This window comes from Orycteropus afer, unplaced genomic scaffold, assembly GCF_000298275.1.
Source record: "Orycteropus afer afer isolate SDZICR_OR568_19922 unplaced genomic scaffold, OryAfe1.0 scaffold00441, whole genome shotgun sequence".
NCBI classification, from domain to species: domain Eukaryota; kingdom Metazoa; phylum Chordata; class Mammalia; order Tubulidentata; family Orycteropodidae; genus Orycteropus; species Orycteropus afer.
Genome location: NW_006922028.1, coordinates 511,694 through 536,492, shown reverse-complemented (window position 1 = coordinate 536,492; position 24,799 = coordinate 511,694). Strand labels below are relative to the sequence as shown.

Genomic DNA, 24,799 nt, shown 5'->3' with positions numbered 1-24,799 from the left:
ACAGGGTCCCCATGGCCCACTGGACACATTCATGTCACTGGGTTGTGGTCTTAGGCCAGCCTTCCCTTACAACAATATTTTGTCCAATACCTTAAAAGGTCTTTGGCTTAATTCTTTTAAATACACCAGGCCTGTCCTGCTGGCCCTCTCCCCAAATAATAACTGCTACCAAGAATCAACAAGAGTCCTGGACACTGTGCAAATCTAGAAAAATTAAAGTCTACTTTCCTGTCTTCCATTATTGGATTTAGAAAAATCTAGTTCTCATTCTTGAAAAGGAAAGGGAGGGCTGAAGGAATAGAAAGACAGAGGGATGAAGGGAGGGAGAAGGGGAAAGAAACACTGTACATTCTCTCCCATATTATAGCTGAAAATAAGCTCATAAGTTTCTGAAGGTATATACCTGAATTTACTTGTAACATAGCAGGACAAAAGTATTATTAAGAGGGAACAAATTGAAAAAATAGAAATGTGTGTATGTGTGTGTGTGTGTGTCCCCAATCATGCTTAGTTCTTTCAATAATATCAGAGCTACCACAGGTCATTGTTATTAAACAGCTACACAACCTTGGGCAAATCACTAGATCCTTAGGCTTGTTTTCTCATTGTTAAAATAAAAGGACTGAACACATTGATCTCCAAGGTCCCTTAAGATTGGAATACTAGCTCCTTTACATTCTAGTTTCAGTTATAAGGCAGATGAAACAGACTAATCTGCTTGCCCTTTAAGGCAGTTGTGTCTAAAATGGGGCATATAAGACAATTAATTAGGGGATAGAAGCAAAATATTAAAACTTTTAACTTATATATTCTCAATCCAAACTTTAATCTAGCTTTAGTAGTCTTTCATATTCTAACCGACAGTGGTGCCCTCACTTGGACTAGAGGAGGATGAGGGCTCCACAAAGCAGAGGGGTTAGCAGAGACACCTTTATTTGTTCATTTTCAATATACAGAATGTCACCTTTGCCCAGTTGTAGGGATTTACAGTTACTACTGAACACTTACTAAACAGACAGGAGCCTTGACACCGTAACAGTTAGAGTACTTAGCTGCTAATCAAAAGGTCAGTGGTTCAAACTTTGGAAACCCTATGGGGCAGCTCCACAGGAACACTTTAAATTAGAACTGACTTGACTGTAACGGGTTTGGGTTTTTTGGTTTGGTACCATATAGACAAGAGATTTAAAAATATTTCTGCATAGTAATCTCAGATTAAAAATAATATCCATAATGCAAACATAAGTGAATAATCAAGAAATGGCAGTGCTGACACATTTCCTTTACACAGGGCTTTGTCAGCCTCACTATGAAGTAAATCAATGACCATCTAATTAGATCTAATGAGAAGTCCTCCTAAATCTAAATTATCAAGAAGTATTAGAAGCGCCCACTATTCTTAATTCTGAGCCTTCCCCTTAGTACACAATATGTTTTGAGGTACAGTAGAAACACAAAATTTTTAAAACATGTCATACATATACTTTCAAAATGTTTTATTGATAGGGTATGACCAACAAAGTGTCAAGCCCTTATTTATAGGAAAGTGTATGTTACTGCTGATGGATATAACATGGCCCCATTACAAAATCATAATCACTGGAGCTCATAAACCTGAGTTAGATTCACAGCTCCAACACACAACTAGCTATGTGGGGTGGAATAAGTCTGTAAGCTCAGATTTCTAACCTATGAAAATACCCACTTCACAGCATTGCTGTGGGATTTGGACAAGAATTCATGGCACATGTAGGTCTCAATATATATTTCTTTTCTCTTACCTTTAATTTACAAAAAAGACAAGACATATATTTATTTGAGTAGTAAGAAAAGGCAAGTTAAGAACACAATGTGAAAATATTTTTACTATTTACAAATTGCATTGCTTATTTCAGCTGGGCTATAACATAATATAATAATCTGCCTCACTACAGAATTAATCTACATTAACTGAAATTTAAGAACTGAATTCTGAAAGAAAACCAAACCAGTTGCTGTTGAGTTGATTTCGACTCATAGTGAACCTATAAGGACAATGTAGAAAGGCCTAAGGTTTCCAAGGCTGTAAATCTTTACAGAAGCAGACTGCCTCATCTTTCTCCTGCAGAGTAGCTGGTGCGTTCAAACCACTGACCTTTTGGTTTGCAGCCAAACGCTTTAACCACTGTGTAACCAGGCTCCTTATAAGAACTGAATTAGCAACTTCTAACTTACCACATTAAAATCCAAATTTTTTTCAATCCATGCTTTTGCTTCTTGAAACTCATCTCTCATTCCCATAATAAAGAGTGTATCCAGGGCATCTACTATTGTTGCTCCTTTGATGTTACCTGAAAATATCAGGAAAATATGGATTCAATAAAAAATATATTTGACAGATATATACTTGCAAATTGACCACAACTTGGAAAAGGGGAGGGGTGTGATATTGAATTTATTAATAAGCAGTAATATTAAAGACAGTCTAAAATTCCTTCAGAGGAAGAAAATATGAAAACTTCACCAAAACCAAAATAAAAATCATCACAGGATACAGATTGAAACATTAATCTTCAAAGCCTCTCCTAAGTTACAGAAATAAATCTCTTAGAAATTTTATTTGTGATTGCATTCTCTTCTACCAAGAAAATGAAACTAAAACCAAAGTCACTGCCATTGAGTTGATTCTGACTCATAGCAACTGCTCCTTGGGTCTCCGAGGTGGTAATCTTTACAAAAGCAGATTGCCCCATCTTCCTTCCACAGAGTGACTGGTGGGTTTGAACCACCAACCTTCTGGTTAGCAATCAAATGCTTTAGTCACTATACCATCAGAGCTCCTTAGCAAGAAAATAGTAGACCTAAAATAATTACATTAAAATTAATATAGATATTGCTTCTTTGTTTATGCAAGAAAATAGTAGACGTAAAACAGAGGCAATATCCATATTAATTTACATATTAATGTAATTACACAAAGTTTGCCTGTGCAATACTGTCTAAACATAATTAGATCTAAAATTGCTTAGTGATGATGCTAAGAAACCACTACTCTAAAATGAAATTCCACCTACTCTGTGAAGCCCTGGCTGATTTCTAATACTCTACCCACCTACTCAGCCCTTACTCTGTTGAGTTTTTTACCTCTGAATACCCACTGACATGAAGACTTTATATTGTCCTGTAAGTGATCACTTTCATCTTATAATTATATGTATGCATGTCCTCGGAAGGAAGGTTGGGCAATCCTACTTCCGTAGTGATACTGCCTCGGAAACCCAAGGAGGGGTCGCTATGAGTCGGGGCTGACTCGATGGCAAACAACAACAACAACAACAACATGTCTGTTAGTCTGAAACTCCCTTAGATTAAAGAGGTCATGTATAGTTCATCTCTCTGTCCCTCACGGTTTCCTGAAAACTGTACTGGTGATGTCCAGTGAATGTCTGCTGAAAGACTAGATACTAAACTTTCTACAGATAACAACTGGCATTCTAGATAAGCCAGGACCAAGTTTTTAAACATAAAAGGAAATTATAAGCACACTCCTTTCAAATATCAAATTGAGAAATTGTCATTAGAAAACTACCAAATCATAAACCCAAAAGCCAAACCCACTGCCATCGAGTTGATTTTGACTCACAGCAACCCCCATTGGGTTTCTGAGGCAGTAAATTTTTACAGAAGTAGATTGCCTGGTCTTCCGTCTGCAGAGTGCCTGGTGGTTTTGAACTGCCAACCTTCTGGTTAGCAGTGAAATGCCTTAGGCACTGTGCCACCAGAGCTCCAAATCACAGAATATTCAAATATTTAATTCTCAAAATTAATGTAGTTTAAATGTTATCTAAAGATAATGAGAAAAAATTCAGGACATTCATTTCATGACATTTTTCACTTTATCCAATTTTCTTTAAAATGTACAATCTTTAAAATCCATTTCTGGATGGAATCCCTAGGTGAGCAGATCCTTAATGAACGCAGCTGCTCATCGAAAGGTTGGCAGTTCCAGTCCACCTGGGGTGCCCAGAAGAAAAGCATGGCCATCTCTTTCTGAAAAGCAGCTGTGGAAAACCCCGTGGAGCACATTATACTCTGACGCACAGGGGTCTGCCATGAGGAGGAATCAATTCAACAGCAACTGGAGTTTTCATGTTTTGTTTTTTTCCCCCAGAAATAATTGAATTCAAGGGGACAGGAAGGAGTATTTTAAAGTAGGCATACTGAAATATGATATCAAGTTCAGATATTTATTGCTCTCTCATTTCTAAGCCACTAGGGCTTTAAATAAATATTTGTATTTCTTATGTTCTAGATTTACTCTGAGTATAATTGGTCAAACATATAAACTTTTTTTTTTTTGAGGTGCATTTCTACTTAAAATCTTTTTAGTTCTGAAATCTTGTAGTTTTGAAGGAGAACTGGGAGATGACGAATATTTGATATAGTTTCTAATGTTCATTTCAATTGTTTTAAGTTAAAGAAACAGCCCTCTTACTCTCCTTGTTGTTGTTGTTATGTGCTGTCGAGTTGGCCCTGACTCATAGCGACCCCTCCTTGGGTTTCTGAGGCAGTATCACTACGGAAGTAGATTGTCCAACTTTCCTTCCGAGGAGTAGCTGGTGGGTTTGAACCGCTAGCCTTCTGGTTAGCAGTCAAGTGCCTCCTTAGGAAACAGAAACTCTCCTTAGGAAACAGATAAAAGTTTCAATGTAACTAGTAAGAAAAAAGGATGAGAAAGAAACAATCCTGAAGAAATTCCTAATGGCTAATATTCAGGAAAACTTATATTCTAATCGACTGATACTTCCTCTAACAACAACATGGCTGTTTTTAAGAGTCAAAGATAGTACTATATCTCAAACTAAGAGTCATTTCCTAAGAAGCCAGGTGGTAAGGAACAAAAATTTCCCTCTCTTCTACCTGGTTTGCTCAGAGAATAAAAATATGACTATTGTTCTTCACAAGGAGCTCTGGTAGCATAGTGCCTAAGGCATTTGGCTGCTACCCAGAAGGATAGTGGTTCAAACCCACCAGCCACTCCTTGGAAGGAAGATGGGGCAATCTACTTCCATAGTGATACTGCCTCGGAAACCCAAGGGAGGGGTCGCTATGAGCTGGATTCGACTGGATGGCAGTGAATTTGGTTTGGTGTTGCTATTCACAGATAAGGAACTTGGCTAAGAAGTGGGGTAAATAAGACATTTAAAAGTTTTCCTCATCTGTAAAAAGGAAAACTGTATTTATTTATAACAAGTTCAAATATACTGGTATTAATATAATAAGAAAATCTTTACATATTCTATTTTAATTTGAAGAAAGAGTGAGAGAATTATCATTTACATTATTAGTATTTCATTTCTTTCTAAAAATACCTGAAGCTCTTTATTTTTTGTTTTAATAGAACAAGTTCTTACACGGATTATGGAAAGTTGGAAACCAATGAAAAGTATATTAAAAAAAAGTAAGATTTAAAAAAAGAGTATGTTGTTAATGCTCAATAATAAATTTTAGAACTATCAATGTTTATATTAACAGAGAACTAAATGATCTTTTTATAAAGATTATGGTAAATCATATAACTGATTTCTTAATAGTCTAGGAAAATTTCATTGAGATAAAAGTAAAACTTGAATTTGATTTTTTTAAAAAAGAGTTGTAATAAGAAGTAAGAAAATAAAAATGACAACACTTCAAGGTCCCTGCATTCTGAAATATTCATGGTTCGCCTAAAATAAATCCATTACTCTCTCTCATGCCACTCACCAAAGTGACTAAGAAATTAAGAAAGTAGGTGATATTTTGGTCTACAGCCGAAGACTTGTGGTTTCTATGAAATTGAAATTTAACCTGTTAAAAAGAAAAGATTAATAGGGGCAATTTACACTTCAGTAGAAAATCAGATTCAATACTGGCTGAACTTTTCCTAAGCAACTTTTGGTATATGGGAGATCTGTATCAAAGGGGAGCTTGATGGCCGTTCAGAAGTTTATCAGTATCAGGGCTGCTGCGGCCTAAAGGAGGGGAAGAAAGAAAAAAAAAAGAAGTAGGGAGGGAAAGGGGGAAGAAAAAAGAAAGGAAGAGACCGAATGAGGAAAGAACACAAGTGAAGGATGAGAGGCAAAGGCAAAGTAAAGAAAAAACACAGGTTGTGGGAAATATAAACAGGAAAACAAAAAAATACACAAAATACCACACACACACACACATACATACTCCCACAACCTTCTAAATTTAAACACTTCTTTTTGTCTTGGACAAGCTTGATCCCATGATGTAAGGAACTGAGATGGAAGTAACAAATTTGTGCATTTGGGACCCTGGGAGTTATTGTTGCACTTCTGCAGTTTACTGGCCACAGTTTCCAAGGACTCTGATTTGACACTAAGTTTCAGTTTCTCTCTTTGAGTGCTTCCCCCATTACCCATGTTAACTCATCACCATGTCCTAAAACACTACTTCAGAAATGTCTGAAATCATTTCTACTGCCACTGCTCCAGGTTTAGGCATTCTTCTTCATCTCCAAACTGTATCACTGTGATCAACCACCTGGCCTCCTTACTTCACTCTTTCCAGCTCTGCCTACCTGTCCTTGCACCTCCTGCAATGCCTTTCTTTCTACCTGAGATCTTGCTGATTCCTTCATATGAATATCTATTAAACCACCTGTACTCTGACAACTCACCATTTACACATACACCTTTTATAGAAGGGCATGAGCTTTCAAACGCTGGAACTGTTTTTAATAACCCCTTTGCTGATAGTACAGCTGAACACATGAAAGGTGCTAAATAAAGGGAAAAACAGTAAGGAAAACCCTCAGTGAAAGGGACTGACACAATAATAGCCTAAACAAAGGGCTCACCTTAACAAAGATCATGGAGATGGTGCAGACTGGGCAATGTTCTGTTATAATCGGATTGCCACAAGTCCAGTGTACCCGATAGTAATTAACAAAGGCAGTGATTAGGAACACAGATTCTGGTGTCAGATACCCTGAGGTTCAAGTCCCAGCTCAGCAAGCAAGTAGGTGGGTGATTGTGGGCAAGCTATTTTCTGAGCTTCAGTTTTCTCATCTATAAAATGTGTATAATAATGAGGTTAAGTGATATTATGCACAAATGGCAGTTGGCACACAGTAAGTACTCAATAAATGTCAGCTAATAGCATCATTTATTTTATGAACAGATAGAATTTAACACCTTCAATTAAAGTATGGAAAGTGATGTTTTCTATGGTGAATTCAGAAGTCACAGAATAATACTCCATCCCCTTCATCATGTTACTTATAAATAAGATTTCGAGGAGTAAGAAATCAAGTACAATGAGAAAGGACTAGGTGTCTCTGTGACCCAAAGGGTCCATCTAATTTTTCTGTTTCTTAGCTTCCTCACCTCCACAAGGGGAACAGTTATTAATACCCACACTACCAACTGCAGAGGATTACTGTGGGGACCAAATGCAATATGCAAGAATGGATAAATGGCAGTTCAAATAACTGAGAACTGACCTAATCCATCCTCACTTCCTCTCCCATGGCACAAAAAGGAGAAATCTAGAGCCAAAGTTGAGAGTCACTGAGATACAGTGATGATCACCACGTAAGTTGCTTTGGCCAGCTTATCAATAAAGACACAGCTTTTACATTAAAGAAGTAGTTAATATAGCCAACCAAATGCTGCTATGTTGTGAGCCACCTTGGAAGCCAAAAATTGTGATGTTAAACCCCATATCCATTAAATGAGTATCTCTGGAGATACAGCCCAGGCATTAGTATTTGTAAAGTCATGCTGCTGCTGCTGGCTGCTGTTGTTACGTGCAATTGTCTATTCTGACTCATGGTGACACCACGTACAACATAACAAAACACTGCCCCACCCTGCACTATCCTCACAATCTTTATTTTGCTTGAACCTATTGTTGCAACCACTGTGTCAAAACCATCTTATTGAGGGTCTTCCCCTTTTTTACTAATCCTGTGCTTTCCAAGCCTGATCTCCAGCATAAAGTTATGCAGGTGATGCTATATTCAGCCACTGTTCTATCTGAAGGACACAGCCTACAGACAACACTATCAAGTGTCCAAGTTTCCTAGCAACACAGTCTGGAGGATCACCGAATTAAACAAACGTCTCCACCCAAAGTTCAGTGTCCGCTGGAGAAAGTTATCGTCACCAAGAAACAAAAGCCCATTGTACTCACCAAACAAACTGCTCGAATGGCCTTCTTTTGATATAGGTTTCAGTTCATTTAATCCCCAAGCGTAACGTTTATAATTATACCAAGCATGTTTCATCATCTGAGAAAAGAAATGAAAGCAGGATTGTAAATTCAATTTGAGATGTTTTTGCTGTAACACAGATTATATGATGAAGACCTGAAAGTTAAAACATATTAAAATTCATTACTTAGTTACAAGGATGATGATCAATTAAAGGATGATGATGATATATCCATAAATTAGAACAAACACATACAAGCATAAATCATTCTTTTATGTTTACAAATGTGAGATTTTTCTTTTTTGAATCCAATTAACTCTATTTAATATAAATATTTCCAAAATCAGTTGTCAATAACAAAATTATATTTATTATTTCATTCTTATAATATGAAACCTGCAAAAACTCTATTTAAAATTTGTACTTTTCATAAGGTTCTTCATACTTTGTTGCTTCCATAGCATATAGACTATTCAAGGTTACCACTTTAAACACTGGGAAGTATACTGTTAAATGCATGTGGAGAAGTATTTTGAAATGTCCACAAGAAATAAAAACAAAATTAGGGTTATGTCTAGATTTTGAAAAACTTCAGTTTAATATAATCAGTCTTCAACTATACATTTATGAGCATGTGTGTGTGTGTGTGGAAACTGATCATTTATATTCCCATTCCAGAGTCCTCATGTCAGCATGTGTTAAAGGCCAGATTTCTGTGTCATAAATCAGTTAAATAAATGTTATTCAGGGACTCAAAAACTGTATTATTTGCATTTACATTTAAAAAAACACATTTTACTGAAACATAATTTATGTACAGTGAAATACACAAAACTAAATGCATTTACATTTTCAAAAGGGTTGAAATTGAACTGAATTGAAATGGAGGACTCTTCAACTCTCCAGAACTAATTCATGCCACTGTGTCCACTCTATTAGCAACTCTAATCAGAATGTGGACATGAGCTGCAAATGTTCTAATTTGCCTCCAAAATATTTTAAAAATCATCACATTCAGTTATGAATACTATACAAGGGCTGAATATCACTAAAATCTTCAATGAGATTAATATACTTCCATCTTATTAATACAAAAGTCTTCATGTCTCTGAATACAATAATGAAGATCTATCTTTGACCAATTCATATATTACCTTTCTCTACCACCATGTACTACTAATGACAGCCACCAAGAAGCTTTACGATCTGCTGGGTACTCTACTAAACACACTCCATTTGGTATTGTTCTAAATCCTCACTATAAAACCCACTGCCATAGAATTGATTCTGATATATAGCAACCTCCATTGGGTTTCCAAAGCAGTAAAGCTTTACAGAAGTAGACTGCCTCATCTTTCTCCCCTGGAGCAACTCATGGGTTTGAACCGCTGACTATATGCCTTACCCAATTCACAACTTCTTCTTGTTGTTGTTATGTGCTGTTGAGTCAGACTGACTCATAGCGACCCCTCCTTGGGTTTCCGAGGCAGTATCACTACAGAAGTAGATTGCCCCATCTTCAAATCTCGCTATTTGAACTCTGGTAGGGTAGTGCCTAAGGCAACTGACTACTAACCAGAAGGATGGTGGTTCAAACCCAACAGCCACTCCACAGAAGGAAGACTGGGCAATCTACTTCCATAAAGATTTACTGCCTTGGAAACCCACAGGGGGTCGCTATGAGTTGGAAGCGACTCGATGGCAGTGAGTTGCTATATAAATCTCACTATTTAAAAAAAAAAAAAAAAAAACCAAACTCACTGCCATTGAGTTGAGTCAAATCTGACTCATAGCAACCCCTCCTTGAGTTTCCGAGGTGGTATCAATATGGAAGTAGATTACCCAACCTTCCTTCCAAGGATACCCTACAAAAATACGTTTTATTATCATCTTTTGTAGATGAAGAGACTGAAGCTTAAAAGTTAAAACCAACCAACCAACCAACCTGACTCAAAGTCATGAAATTTCTCTATGACAGAGGAATCAGGTTTTTTTCCATACTGGACTTACTCCAAAGCCCATGGTATTAACCAACACATTTCATCATCTTCCTTTAATGAGTCAGCAACAGAATCTTCCTTTAATGAATTAGAGTGTTGATCTTCCAACGATCAACACAATGCCTCTAAGGTAGTATTTTCAAGATTTTCTCCTTACAAATGAATTTTACTGAAAAACATAAGAGATTTAAGGGTCAGATGACCTGATCTATAATCGTTACTCTGCTGAGGATTAATCACACAATCATAGATGAGTCAGTTTTTGGTTTGTTTTTTCTTTTTTTTGAGACTCCCTTTCCTTATCTGAAAAACTGGGATAATAATTCCTTACAGGGTATATATATAACTATGTCCACGTGACTTCACCCAGCACATTGCTTGGCACATGGCAGGTACTCACATGTCTAGTGAATTTAAAACCTATATTGAAACCAATGAATTCACATCACAAAAAAAAATAGAAATAAATGAGCCTCTAAAAGACCAGGTATATGAAATCCACAAAAACATCTTGAGAGTATATCTGAGCTTCATTTGGTTTTCTTACTAAATTTGGAATATTCTTCATTCCCATAAATTTCCAAAGATGGTTTATAAATTCAAAAGCTTTTGGAATATACCTAATAGAACAGAGAAAAAATAATGTTATGATGATTTATTTCAGCTCCAAATCAAAGTAAAAGTCAGTGCCCTTGCCCACTAACATCTCAAAGATGGCATAAAGCTCTCTTAAGGCATTTCACTGCTAACCAGAAGGCTGGTGGCTCAAACCCACCAGCCACTCTGCAGAAGGAAGACTGGGCAATCTACTTCTGTAAAAATTTACTACCTTGGAAACCCAAGGAACCAACTTGATGGCAGTGAGTTTGGTTTGGTTTGCATGTTGTTTTTCCAAAAAAAAAAAAAAAAAAAAAGTCATTTATGTGATGTGACACTACTACAGAATCTCCTTAACTTACCCATATAGAATATATTAAGTAACTTTTCTTATCTTTTCTCTCCAAGGGAAATGCTGATACTAATTACTTAGCTTTTTACATTTCAAAAGTTGCTTTGACACATTTCTCAAAATGGGTTCCACATCTCATGGGATTTCTATGAGTTAAAGTTAGAAAATAAAAAGAAAGTGATTTAGTCAAATTGCCCTGAATGGTGCATCAGGATGATCTCTCACCTCTGGAAATCATTTACCACATAAAGCTGACTGCAAGACACTCACTCTGTGTGTGTGTGTGTGTGTGTGTGTAGAGTAACAGTGACACTTAACTCACAAGCTACATATAAAATCAGATTGTTAATTCAACACAAATATTTGAAAACATCAAAATGCTACTAGCTTCTAAGTGTACAGTATTAAGCCACTAGCCAGCCGAGGGACCATAGGATTAAGGCATTTAATCTTTCTAGGCTCAGTGTGCTTGTGAGCTGACAGGACAAGGTCACTTCCAAAATTCTACTATTTACAAAGAAGTTCATGGTAGGATTTATTCCCTCCCCCACCCCATGCCTGTTAAAGGTCCCTTTAAGTTTGTTTTTCAGTCTTTCATCAACTCAATTAGTGTTCTACAGCCTGACACTCTAGGCAGAGGGATTAAAACAGGCCTAAATTAAATGCTGATTAGGACTTCAAACACTTACTGAAAATCTTGCACAGAAAGGAAAAAAACCCTGAAAATAAACCAAAGGTGTATTTTTTTCCTGAATATTTATATTTGCACAAGTGAAAGGTACAGCTAACATGCCGTGTGAATGGAAACATTTATACAAGAGAGAATGACACAGAATTGCATAGTAGCAATTTTGACCCAGAGAAGACAGAATTAAAGAATAAAAATTCTTAAAAAAAAAAAAAAAAAGTATCACTTCTCTTTGACTATAGTTAAAGTAACATTCTTAGATTAGCACTTTGTTCTCAATTGTCGCTGGGAACCATCATTTATTGTGTCTGCTACACCACATGTATACAGGATGCTAAAGGACCAGAAAGGAAGCATACATGACTCAATTGTGGTTTTAATCTAATAGATAATGTATGGAAGTTTAACATTCTCCCTTCTTATAAACTCAATAAATGTTTACAAATATAGGAGTACTATGGGAGCTCTGGTAGCATAGTGGCTAAAGCACTTGACTGCTAACCAGAAGGCTGGCGGTTCAAACCCACCAGCCACTCCTCGGAAGGAAGGTTGGGCAATCCTACTTCCGTAGTGATACTGCCTCGGAAACCCAAGGAGGAGTCGCTATGAGTCGGGGCCAACTCGACGGCACATAACAACAACAACAACATACACATACCTAGAGCTCTGGTAGCATAGTGCCTAAGACACTAGACTGCTAACCAGAGGCTGGAGGTTCAAACCTACCAGTCACTCCTCAGAAGGAAGGTTGGGCAATCTACTTCTGTAGTGATACCACCTCGGAAACCTAAGGAGTGGTCACTATGAGTTGGGTCTGACTCGACGGTGTATAATAACGATACATATACCTGGAGCTCTGGTGGCACAGTGATTAAAGCATTTGGCTGCTAACCAAAAGGTCAGTGGTTTGAACCCACCACCTTCTCTCTGGGAGAAAGATGAGGCCGTCTGCTTCCACAGAGATTTATAGCTTTAGAAACCCTATGAGGCGGTTCTACTCTACACCACAGAGTTGCTAGGAGTCAGGATCGACTCGACGGCAACGGGTTTGGTTTTTATACATGTACTGCTAATTAATGTTGCGCACAGCTTTACTGTTGTACCTAACAAAATATTTGTTGTAAATTTTATGTCTTGGCCTAGTCAAAGGCATTGGAAGTCATGAAGGCAGGAAAATATGCTTGAATTTCTCCAGTAACTAAATTTCATAATTTGCTCCTTTTTGCTAGGAACTACACTTAGCAAATATTTTCATTTGATGAAGCTTTAATTATATGATCTTTAACTATTCATAATGGCCACAGTCTTTAAAAATCTGTAATCACTGTTCTGGTTAGCTAGTGCCGCTCTGACAAATAGGATGGCCTTAACAAACAGGAGTTCTCTCACAGTTTGGAGGCTTTAAGTCCAAGTTCAGAGTGCCAGACTCCAGGGGCTGTGTGAAAGCCCTTCAACATTGGGCTTCAGCTCTGGCTTTTGCTCCCAGCCCACTGAAGCTAGAGGCTTTTCTTCACCCAGGCAGCCACTAGCTGCTGAGGCTGACAAGCCCAAGGTCGACAAAATAAAATGACACAGTCCCAATGTTACCAAACCAAATGGCAGGCCATTAATTCAAGTCCATAGTAAGTCCCAAGGTCAGCAGAGCATGGGAGGCTGCTGAACAATGACACAGCTACACGCAGGTTCCAAGTGTGCCATAAACTAGAGACTATCCCCAAGGCTTCTCCTTATACACAGGAAGCAGACCACATCCCAAAGGCAGCTACTCAGCTGCTTGTGGTAGATCCCACCATGAAGCTGACTGCCAGTCTCATCATAGGGAATACTACATCCAGCTGCCCAGCCACTCAATCAGGCCCAACCAAGTTGACATACTAATTTAACTACCACAATCATTTTGCCAGATCTTCGGGATACTAGTTATAACCCTCTCTCTAACAGACCTAACATAATTTTCATGATTTGTACAATGTGACCCTGACCCTTTGGTCCCAGCTGAAGGAGCCAGGGGACTGCTGCATGACCCAAAGCCAGAAAACTGAGGTCTGGCAATGGTCTCCAAGGTGAGGCAACCAGATGTGAGGACTGTTCATTCGATGTAGCCAGACCAACCCAGTCATCTACTCTACCTGTTGTTGTGTGCTGTTGAGTAGATTCTGACTCCTGGTGACCTTACAGGACAGAGTAAAACTGTCCCATGGGGTTTCCAAGGCTGTAATATTTTTATGGAAATAGACTGCAACATCTTTCTCTCATGGAGTGGTTGGAGGGTTCAAACTGCTGACCTTTTGCTTAGCAGCCAAACGCTTAAACACTGTGCCACCAGAGGTCCTCCTCTATACCTAAAGGAATGTAACTGGAAATATTCAGAGAAAATCCAAAGGCCAGAGAATGATGTAAAAGCAGAGAAGTACAAATACACAAAGAGGGAAGCAAACAAAAAGGAGTCATGTGGTAACTGAAGTCATGAGGGAGACAGAAGGTGAAGAGAGAGAAGTTCAGAGGAGGCAGAGATGGGGAGCTTGCTCATTTTCATGATGCACCAGTGGAATTACATTAGGTCTGGAGAGCTGCTATAGAACTACAAGCAATGCTATTAAATCCTGAAGGCTGATAAATTATCTTCCTCTCCTCTTTGAGGTCTGGCTGTTTGCCGGCTGAGACTATTTGCTTACCTCCTTATATGTCCTTATAGAAAATCCTCTCATTTATTGAGAAGAAATATATAAGAGTAGGTCACAGGTATGGGCATCTGACAAACTGGGTTCATATCTGCTATCATCAAAGGTATTCTACATGAGGCAATTAATGTCTGCGAACTCACTTTCCACATCTGTATAACATGAATAAATAAAAGTACTGGCCTCATTGCTTATTGTGATAGCTAAATAAAATAATGTATGTAAAGAGCTAACACATTGCCTCACACACAGTACATGCTCAATAAATTTTAGAGATTATAATTATGTTTATTAAAAGCTAAGCATGTCTCTGATCTTTGTAACCTAAAAGAGACTAAACATTGTTTTATCTAGTAAAATATATAAACATGACTACTGTCCACATGTGCCAGACTAGAACTATGCTCCATAGGGTTTGTAAAGGTTGATTTTTCAGTAGATTGCCAGGCCTTTCTTCCATAGCACCTCTGGGTTTATTTGAACTACCAACATTTCAGTTAGCAGCCAAAGAGTTAACCATTTGCACAACCCTGGGATTCTGATACATATAAACAGGAGAGGGAAATATATAAAAATCAGGTAAATATACACTGTATACAAAATATTCACAAATATATACATTTAGAAGGATCTCTGGCAGCACAGTGCCTAAGGCATCTGACTGCTAACCAGAAGCTTGGTGGTTCAAACCCACCAGCCACTCTGCAGAAGGAAGACTGGGCAATCTACTTCCATAAAGATTTACCACCTTGTAAACCCAATAGGGATTGCTATGAGTCAGAACTGACTTGATGGCAATGGGTTTGGTTTGGGTTTGGTTTTATAGCCATTTAGAAATGCACACAACTATTCTGTATTCAAAATGCAAAGGAAGAAAGGACAAACAATAGGCTCCTCTTCAGATGTAAAATAATGTGAGTCAGTCCTCAGTTCAGAAGGTTCATAGAGTTATGATTACTGGCTTTCTTGAAATCTTGGCTGTGCCCAGCACTTTCTGTACGTTTGCCATTTTGGCATTAAAGGGAAGAAGCTCTACAGCCCAGCAACATTGACATTCCCACTCTTCCAGAGGATACAGAGGGCGATGACTGGTTCAGAGTGGCCCAAGGTGGGAGGTCAATCTAACTCTCTGTTTGTTAAAGCTGAAACTGATGTGCCCTCTTTCTTAAAATTATACTTAGGGCCAATGCTTTGAAAAACACATATGTTAAAAGCCTGATAGTAGTTTCCAACCTTTGCCAGAAATTACTTCATTATCATGTAAAAGTAATTGCTAGAAATTTTAGATAAAATCTCAACATAAAACATTTATCAACCTTTTTTTCTTTTATTTTTCCCAATCTTCAGTGGAATAGAAAGAGGGAAGAAGGTAAAATTAACTCCAGGGAATCAAGCCGTAGCTTTAGCCAATCCTTGGTTATCAATGAAAAAAGAGTTTCTACATATGCGAACAAAAACAACAATCTAGCCCCCTGATCCTCTTCTTATCTAAGGCTATACCACTACCCACATTTTCTTGTGGGAATGAGGACTCTTAAGAGACCAAGAAGGAGTACTGGACCAGCAAGCAACCTGGTGCTAAGGAAGAGGAGAGCAGACTTAGCTGGGTAAGCCCTGAACCAAGCTAAGGAACTGATCTCAGGCAAGTGTCTAAATCTCTTAAACTTTTAGTTTTCTTACATTTAAAAATAGTAACATATTCTCCCTCTCATGAAGGAAGATGGGGCAATCTACTTCCGTAGTGATACTGCCTCGGAAACCCAAGGAGGGGTCGCTATGAGTTGGGTCCGACTTGATGGCACATAACAACAACAACAACAACAACAACAACATATTCTCCCTCTCACAGGAAGGTCAGGAGATCAACTATGACAATGCACCTGACTACTAGAAGACAAGGAGCTCTGGTAGCACAGTGTGTAAGGCACTTGACTGCTAACTAGAAGGCTGGTGGTCCAAACCCACCAGCCACTCCTTGGAAGGAAGGCTGGGCAATCTACTTCCATAGTGATACTGCCTCGGAAACCCAAGAAGATCTCGCTATGTGTCAGGTCCGACTGGATGGCATATAACAACAACAACAACAGTAGAAGACATCAAGTTTCCTGGGTAGTGCAAACAGTTTGAGCTCAACTGCCTACCTAAAGGTTGGTGGTTTGCATCCACCCAGTGGCACAATGGAAGAAAGGCCTGGTGATCTGCTTCTGTTAAAATTACAGCCAAGAGAATCATCTGGAACAGTAATACTCTGCACCCATGAGTCAGAATCGACTGACAACGGCAACTACCAACAACAACAGTGAAAGATGAGTGTCCATGGCTTACATCCACACCACCTCATCATAATCCTCCCAGGCTGCAGGAGTTAAATTGAGACATGGGAGAAAGGCTTGCAGGAAAGAAGACACTTAGCTAAACTCAGAATGGACAGAGTAAATCAGGGACAGAGGAATTAACAGGATAGGAGAGCAAAGAGGCCAATGTCACCAAGGGGTAACAGAACACAGAGCATGGTTTGACTGCATTCAGAGACTGCAGACCTGCAAGAAACAACAAAATAACAACAAACCTATTGCTGTCAAGTCGACTCTAACCCATACAACCCTATAGTACAGAGTAGAACTGCTCCACAGGGTTTTCCAAGGTCATAATCTTTACAGAAGCAGACTACCACATTTTTTCTCCTGTGGAGCTGCCCGTGAGTTCAAACCATTGACCTTTCAGTTAGCACCCATGTGCCTAACTGTTATGCCACCAGAGCTCTCCATGCAGACCTGTAATCTACTACTTTTACATCAGAAAGTATTTAGCATCCCTGAATTTACAGGTATTAAGACACCACCTAAGACAGTTCTAGGAATGACCTATGCTGTAACCCAGTTCTCACTCATGGAAGCCCTGCCTCCCGTCACCTGCTAGCTGTCATCGCTCACGGAAAGATAAACTCTCCCAGCCAAAATAGTTTCCAATTTTCCTCCACATCAAATTAAAACACTCATTTACACACGCTGCTCAATTTATCTCTCTCAAATGCTGGACTAGTTTTCTCTCCCTCTCCCCAGGGCTGCTTAAGTGTTCTATTTTCAAGATTCTTTTCCCAGTATTACAATGACAATTACTATTTATTGAGTACCTATTCAAGGAGCTCTGGTGGCATAGTGCCTAACGCATTTTACTGCTAACCAGAAGGCTAGCGCTTCAAACCCACCAGCCACTCCTCAGAAGGAAGGTTGGGCAATCTACTTCCACAGTGATGTTATGTGTCATCGAGTCAGACCTGACTCACAGCGACTCCTCTTTGGGTTTCCGAGGCAGTATCACGATGGAAGTAGATCGCCCCATCTTCCTTCTGAGGAGTGGCTGGTAGGTTTGAATCTCCAGCTTGTGGTTAGCAGTCAAGTGCCTTAGGCACTATGCTACCAGAGCTCCATAGTGACACTGCCTTGGAAACCCAAGGAGGGGTCGCTTTGAGCCAGATCTGACTCTGAGTTTGAGCGTTTGATTTATTCAAGGCAGGATGTGAATTCTAAATGGGGAGATAGCAGAGTTGTTAGATCTAGCAAATAAAAAGATTGCATGAGACACACATACACTAAAAAAGTATTCACTGTTTACTGAAATTCAAAGTTTACTTAGAGTCCTTGATTTTACCTGGCAACCCTGGAATACCAAACCCAAACTCACTGCCGTCAAGTTGATCCAATTCATAGCGACCATTCCTTGTGTTTCCAAGGTTGTATCTCCACGGAAGTAGATTGCCCAGTCTTTCTTCTGAGGAGTGGCTGGTGGGTTTGAACCACCAGCCCTATGCCTCTCTGCTCTAGCCTTGAGCTCAAAGGAGGGGCTGAAAATTCAAGGGCCAAATAAGAATAGAACGGCCAGGTCTAGGCCAACTTGGAATAATAGGGGTCAGAGTGAAGCAAGAGTAAAGGCCCTGACTAAAAAACATTGTTAAAAAATGCTATGCTGGCCCCTTTTTTGCCCCCTTGGGAGCTCTAGTAGCATAGTGCCTAAGGCGCTTGATTGCTAACCAGAAGGCTGGCGGTTCAAACCCACCAGCCACTCCTCGGAAGGAAGATGGGGCAATCTACTTCTGTAGTGATACTGCGTTGGAAACCCAAGGAGGGGTCGCTAAGAGTCGGGTCCGACTTGATGGCACGTAACAACAACAATAACAACAAAAGGGGGGAAAAAATCTGTGAGCCACAGAAAGCCAATGGACCTGCAGTTTGCATTGCAACCTCTGGACCTATAGATAAGCACATGTTCCAGACCTGATTGCTTTCTTGTTAGATCTGTGGGCATGTCACTTTGCATCAGCTCTGCTCACCCATGGCTCAGTGAACATTTCCCTGTCTGCATTGGTTGGAGGCTGCCCTTATAAGCATTTTCTTCTTGGACAGCCCTTCACCAGACCACCCTGTTACCCAGTTTGGTGCTGTCTCTTTAACCAACTCATTTCCAAGAATGAGCAAAGTCCTCGACACCCGAGATGTACAGAATATTATGCATAAACTCAGCAACTCTCTACCCACTGGATGAGTTGTAGTCTCACATTTCAGAAAGCATTTAGAATTCTAAATTCTCTGCTCTAGAAATGGGTTTTAGAACCCAAAGCTGTAAAGAATGAACTCACTTGGTCACACACCTACCACACTGCACTGTGAGGGGAACAGGATACCATTTACCATAATCCTCATGACACTCCTCTCTGGTGAGTATCCTTATCACCACTTTACAGATAAGGAAGCTAAAGCACAGTATAGTTCAGAGGAAGAGCAAAGATCTGAATGCTACCATTCGGATTCTTTGCACTACAGCACAGATGAAGAACCCTAACATTTTTGCAGCTTTCAAACCTTAAGACGGCCAGTCATGGCCTTGAGCTCCATGTATAGAGGGCAGCGCACTCTGGAACAAGATTCATAGCCCCAAGGGGCTATGGCCATGCCCAACACCCAATTGACACAAGCCTGCTGAAAAGAGCCTTCCAGTATCATCTTTCCTTGCCTGCTTTGCATTCTTGTCTTCTTCAACTTTCATGACCTTCCCTCCCTTCACTTCAGCTCCTGGCTTTGGCTCCAGCTCCAACTCCACATCCACACCCTTTCCCCCCTGGCAATGTATAGTACTTGGGCAGACAAGATGGCTCCTATCTGGCCTGTCACTAGATTTAGGGAAGACTGCAAATCCCTCTCCTTCATTCTAAACAGCTGACTGCACAGACACTAGCTCTCTTTGGCTGTGATAGTCTCTGAAATTTCCCACCATTACCACCACCAGGGCTAACATTGACCGGATCTTCTTTCTTGTTCTCCACTGTCTACTTTACTACTTCTTTCCTGTCTCTACCAGAGCATCAGAGGGCACTTAGTTTTCCTGCTGGGCTCAATTTGTTTGTTATTAGGCTGCCTCTTAACCACTGAGTGGACATATGTATGTGTGTATTTTCTTCAGATCAGATCCCTGAATTCTCCCACAGCCAATTTTATACATTCTTTTAAAAGAAGGCAGGTGATATATAAAGTAGGAGTAATTATTGAATGCTATTGCATTAACCCTAATGGGCCAGTGAACTCAAAGAGCAGTTAGCAGCAGTAATCTTTTTAGAAAAAGAGTCAGAATGCCTGATAAGACTAGTTTTTTGTTTGTTTTTTTTTTTTTTACAAAATGAGAATTCTACCTAACTGCTCCTTGTAGAGGACATATTGTCCTGTTTCTAAGAAGTCTCTTTTTCCTCTGCAAAAGCTAGAAAAGAGTTTTTCCAATTCTAGCTGGATCATATGTGATTTAATGGTTTCCTGTCTTTGTGATCAAATTCTTTTTTTTTTCTTTTTTTGATGCAGTATTTTTATTGTTTAAATAGTTATTTCTCAGCTTTCTTTCTTCCTTTCTCTCTCCCTCTCTCTCCCTCTCTTTCTTTCTTGCAAACCTACAGAGCAGGATTTGTTTTACATTCAACATTTCGTGTACATTTTGTTTCACTCCCTAATTACGATCCTCAACCCTAACCCACTCTCCTCCTCTCCTTTCCCAGTAACACCCCCCCATGCCCTCTTAGTTATGCACTCCTGTCTGTCCAGCTTTTCCCCAGTGTGAATGTTGCCCCTCTAGTACTCCATGGCTGATTGCTCCAAAGGATGTACCTCTGTAGAGTAGGTGGGTTCATCGCCCTGGGTTGAGTGGTCTGCATTTACGTCTTATTTAATATTGGGTCGAGAGCCAGCCCATGGGAGTGAGTTTTATCCCAGGCTTGAAGTGTATCCCAGGGCCATAGTTTTGGGGGTCCCACGAGACTCCATTCGACCAGTAACTCTGGTCATTATTTTATTTTTGGATTTTGTTCCATGTTTTTCCTCCCACTCTATCCAGGATCTCCAGTTTTGATCCCTTCCTGAGTGGCTGGCATTGGTAGCCAGGCACCATCTAGGTCTTCTGGTCTCGAGGTCCATCATGTCCTAGGGCTGATTTTTTGCACTCTTCTTCACTTCTGATGATAGGAGACTGTTAGCTGCATCTTAGATGGCTGCTCAAAAGCTTTTAAGACCCCCGTCGCTATGCACCCATGTAGGTTGTGGAACAAGATTTTTATGTATTTTGTTGTGCCAATTGAGTTTGGTGTCCCCAAATACTATGGTTTTAAGTCGTAGATCCATTGGATCTCTCTCCCACAGAGTCTGGCTGTCTATGAAGGATTGCTCTATGTCTGTTTTCTGTTGTTTCTGTAGTGATTGGGGGTATTCTGTATCACTAGTATCTGTGGAAGATTAGCCTCAGCTGAATCTATCTTTGATCTAGACTATAATCCTGTTCACTGACTCCCATCTGATCTTCTCAGGTGTTTATGTGTTTATCTGTAGCCTGGTGTTTGGTGCTAATGGTGATGTGGTATTGTGGATATACTGGTATTAGCCTCTGTCATCTGTGTCTTATGTGCACAATTTGGTGTCCTCCCTTTCCCCAATGTTATCATGCTGGTCACAGACTCTTTCCATACCATCCCTCCCCTTACCAACCTCAGCGTGTGGCCCCCAACTAGCTGGAAATTATTCCTGCCTCTTCCCTTCCTTCCTCTGTAACCTACAAAGTGAGTTCCCTTCCTTAAGCAAAGCTTCCTTGTCTTTTTACAGTAATGGGCTTAAAAATATTTGTCCTTCTGTGATTGACTTATTTCACTCAGCATAATGTCCTCCAGGCACATCCATGTTATAAGATGATTCGCATATCCTTCATTGTTCTTTAATGTAGCATAGTATTCCATTGGGTGAATGTACCATGGTTTGGTTATCCATTCATCTGTTGATAGGCATCTAGGTTGTTTCCATCTCTTTGCTATAGTGAATTGTGCTGCGATGAACATGGGTGTGCATATGTCTGTTCGTGTCCTGTCTCTCACCTCTATAGGATATATTCCTAGTAATGGAATTGCTGGTTCAAATGGTATTTCTATTTTCAGTTTTTTAAGGAAACACCATACCGTATGCCACAATGGTTTTACCATTTTATAGTTCCACCAGCAGTGTATGAGAGTTCCAATCTCTCCACAACTTCGCCAGCAATTGTTATTTACTGCCCTGTTGACCTTTGCTATTATTGCTGGGGTGAGATGGTATCTCATCATTGTTTTGATTTGCATCTCTCTAATGACTAATGATCATGAGCAATTCCTCATACACATTTGTTGCTTGCCAGCATATCATCGTTAGTGAAATGTCTGTTCATGTTCCTTGCCCATTTTTGAATTGGATTGTTTATCTTTTTGGTGTTGAGGTGCTGAAGTTTTCCATAGATTTTGGAGATAAGTTCTTTGTCAGATAGGTCATAGGCAAGTATTTTCTTACAATCTGTAAGTTCTCTTTTTATCTTTTTGATGAAGTCTTCCAATGCGTATAAGAATTTAATAATAATGTTGGCCTTTGGCTTTACATTTATTATTGAATTTATTACTTGCCCTTTATTATGTTGAGGAGTTTCCCTTCTATCCTATTTTGCTGAAAGTTCTGAATAGGAATGGGTGTTGAATTTTATTAAATGCCTTTTCTGCGTCGACTGATATGATCATATGGTTCTTTTGTTTTGTTTATGTGGTGGATTGCAATTATTCTTTTTCTGATGTTGAATCATCTCTTGCATACCAGGTATGAATCACACTTGGTCAGGATGTATTATTTTTTTGAAATATTATTGGATTCTGTTGGCTAGGATTTTGTTGAAGATTTTTACATCTATGTTCATGAGGGATATTGGTCTGTAGTTGTCCTTTTTAGTGGTGTCTTTCCCTGGTTTTGGTATCAGTGTTATGCTTGTTTCTTAAAATGAGTTTGGGAGTATCCCATCTTTTCCTTTGTTCTGGAATAGATTGAGTAGTATAGGTGTCAGCTCTTCCCTGAACATTTGGTAAAATCTCCAATGAAGCAACCAGGGCCAGGACATTTTCTTGTGGGAAGTTTTTTTTGTTTTTTTTTTAAGACCTGTTCAATTTCTTCCTTGTTATGGGTCTGTTCAAGTATTCTGTCTCTGACTGGGATAGTTTAGGTAGGTCTTGTGTTTCTAGAAACTTGCCCATCTCTTCTGTGATCTCAAATCTGGAGTACAGTTCTTCATAATTTTCTGTCAGTATCTTTTTATTTCAGTTGGTTCTGTTGTGATGCCACCCTTTTTGATTATTATTCTTGTTATTTGCATCTTTTCCTTTGTTAGATTTGCCAATGATTTGTCAATTTTGTGAATCTTTTTGAAGAACCAGCTTCTGATTTTGTTGATTTTCTCCATTGTTTCTCGTTTTCTGTTTTGTTTATTTCTGCTCTGATCTTTATTATTTCCTTACTTCTGGATACTGTGGGATTCTTTTATTGTTCTTTTTCTAATTGTTGGAGTTGTTGAGTGTTGATTTTGTTTCTTTCCTCTTTTTTCATATGAGCATTTATTACCATAAATTGACCTCTGCGTACTGCTTTCACTGTGTCCCATAGGGTTTGGTAGGATGTATCTTCATTCTCATTTGTTTCTAGGAACTTTTTTTTAATTTTACTTTTTATTTCTTCTATTACTCAGTAGTTTTTGAGCAGTGTATTATTCATCTTCCATGTTTGATGTTTTTTTCCTTGAGCTTCCTATTATTAATTTCTAATTTTATAGCATTGTGGTCCAAGAAGATGCTTTGTAGTATTTCAATGTTTCTGAATTTATTGAGGCTTGTTGTATGTCCTAACATATGATCTATTCTGGAGAATAATTCATGTGCACTGGAGAAAAATTTGAATTGTGCTTTTGTTGGGTGGAGTGCTCTGCATATGTCTATGAGGTCAAGTTGGCTGACTGTGTTTTTGAATTCTTCTGTATCTTTGTTGAGTTTTTTTTTTCTAGTTGATCTGTTCCTCCTTGAAAGTGATGTGTTAAAGTCTCCTATTACTATTGTAGAACTATTTTCCCTTTCAATTCAATTAGCATTTGCTTCATGTATTTTGGAGCATTTTCATTGGGTGCATAGATATTTATTACAGTAATGTTTTTTTGATCAATTGACCCTTTCAGCATCATATAGTGACCTTCTTTGTCTCTTATGTTGTTTTTCACCTAAAGTCTATTTTATCAGAAATTAAAATTTTCACTCCTGCTCTTTTTTGGTTACTGTTGGCTTGGAATATTTTTTTCTACCCCTTAACTTTCCATTTGTTTTTATCTTTTGTGTCTAAGGTGGGTCTTTTGTAGGCAGCATATCGATGGGTCTTATCTTCTTATCCAGTCTGCCACTCTCTTTCTCTTGACTGCAGCATTTAGTCCATTCACATTGAGCATAATTAGTGATAAGTATGAATCGATTGCTGTCATTCTATTGTGTTTTTTTTTGTCATGTAGTTGGAGTTTCCTTGGTCCATATACTTTTCTGTGCTGAGCTCATTTTCTTGTCAAGTGTTTCCTCTCTTTTCTTTTTTGTTGTTGGTTGCTTACTAAACCCATATGTTTTCTTTCTTTCTGGGTTTGCTTAGTGAGATTGTTAATTTTCTCTGTGGTTACCGTGGAGTGAATTTTTTACTCTATATTTTTTGAACAGTCTGTTCTATAAGGACATTCTCCTGTTTTCCTCATTGTCTGGTCACCTAGAGCTGCTCTAACAAGAATATACCACAAATAGGATGGCTTTAATAAACAGGAGTTTATTCTCTTACAGTTTGGAGGCTTTAAGACTGAGTTCAAAGTGCCAGACTCTAGGGGCTGGGTGAAAGCCCCTCAACCTTTGGCTTCAGCTCTGCCTCTTGCTCCCAGTCCACTGAAGCTAGAGT

General features: G+C 39.0%; 1 protein-coding gene across 1 annotated transcript in view; it reads right to left on the bottom strand.

The window, feature by feature from the left end:
- Positions 1-24,799, bottom strand: part of MAN1A1 (mannosidase alpha class 1A member 1) — a 229,739-nt gene that overhangs the window by 147,001 nt on the left and 57,939 nt on the right. Inside the window, exons 4-5 of the mRNA XM_042782736.1 lie at positions 8,179-8,275; positions 2,215-2,330 (exon numbers count right to left, since the gene is read on the bottom strand). Coding sequence (XP_042638670.1) covers positions 2,215-2,330; positions 8,179-8,275 — 213 coding nt within the window. The remainder of the gene's footprint in view (positions 1-2,214; positions 2,331-8,178; positions 8,276-24,799) is intronic.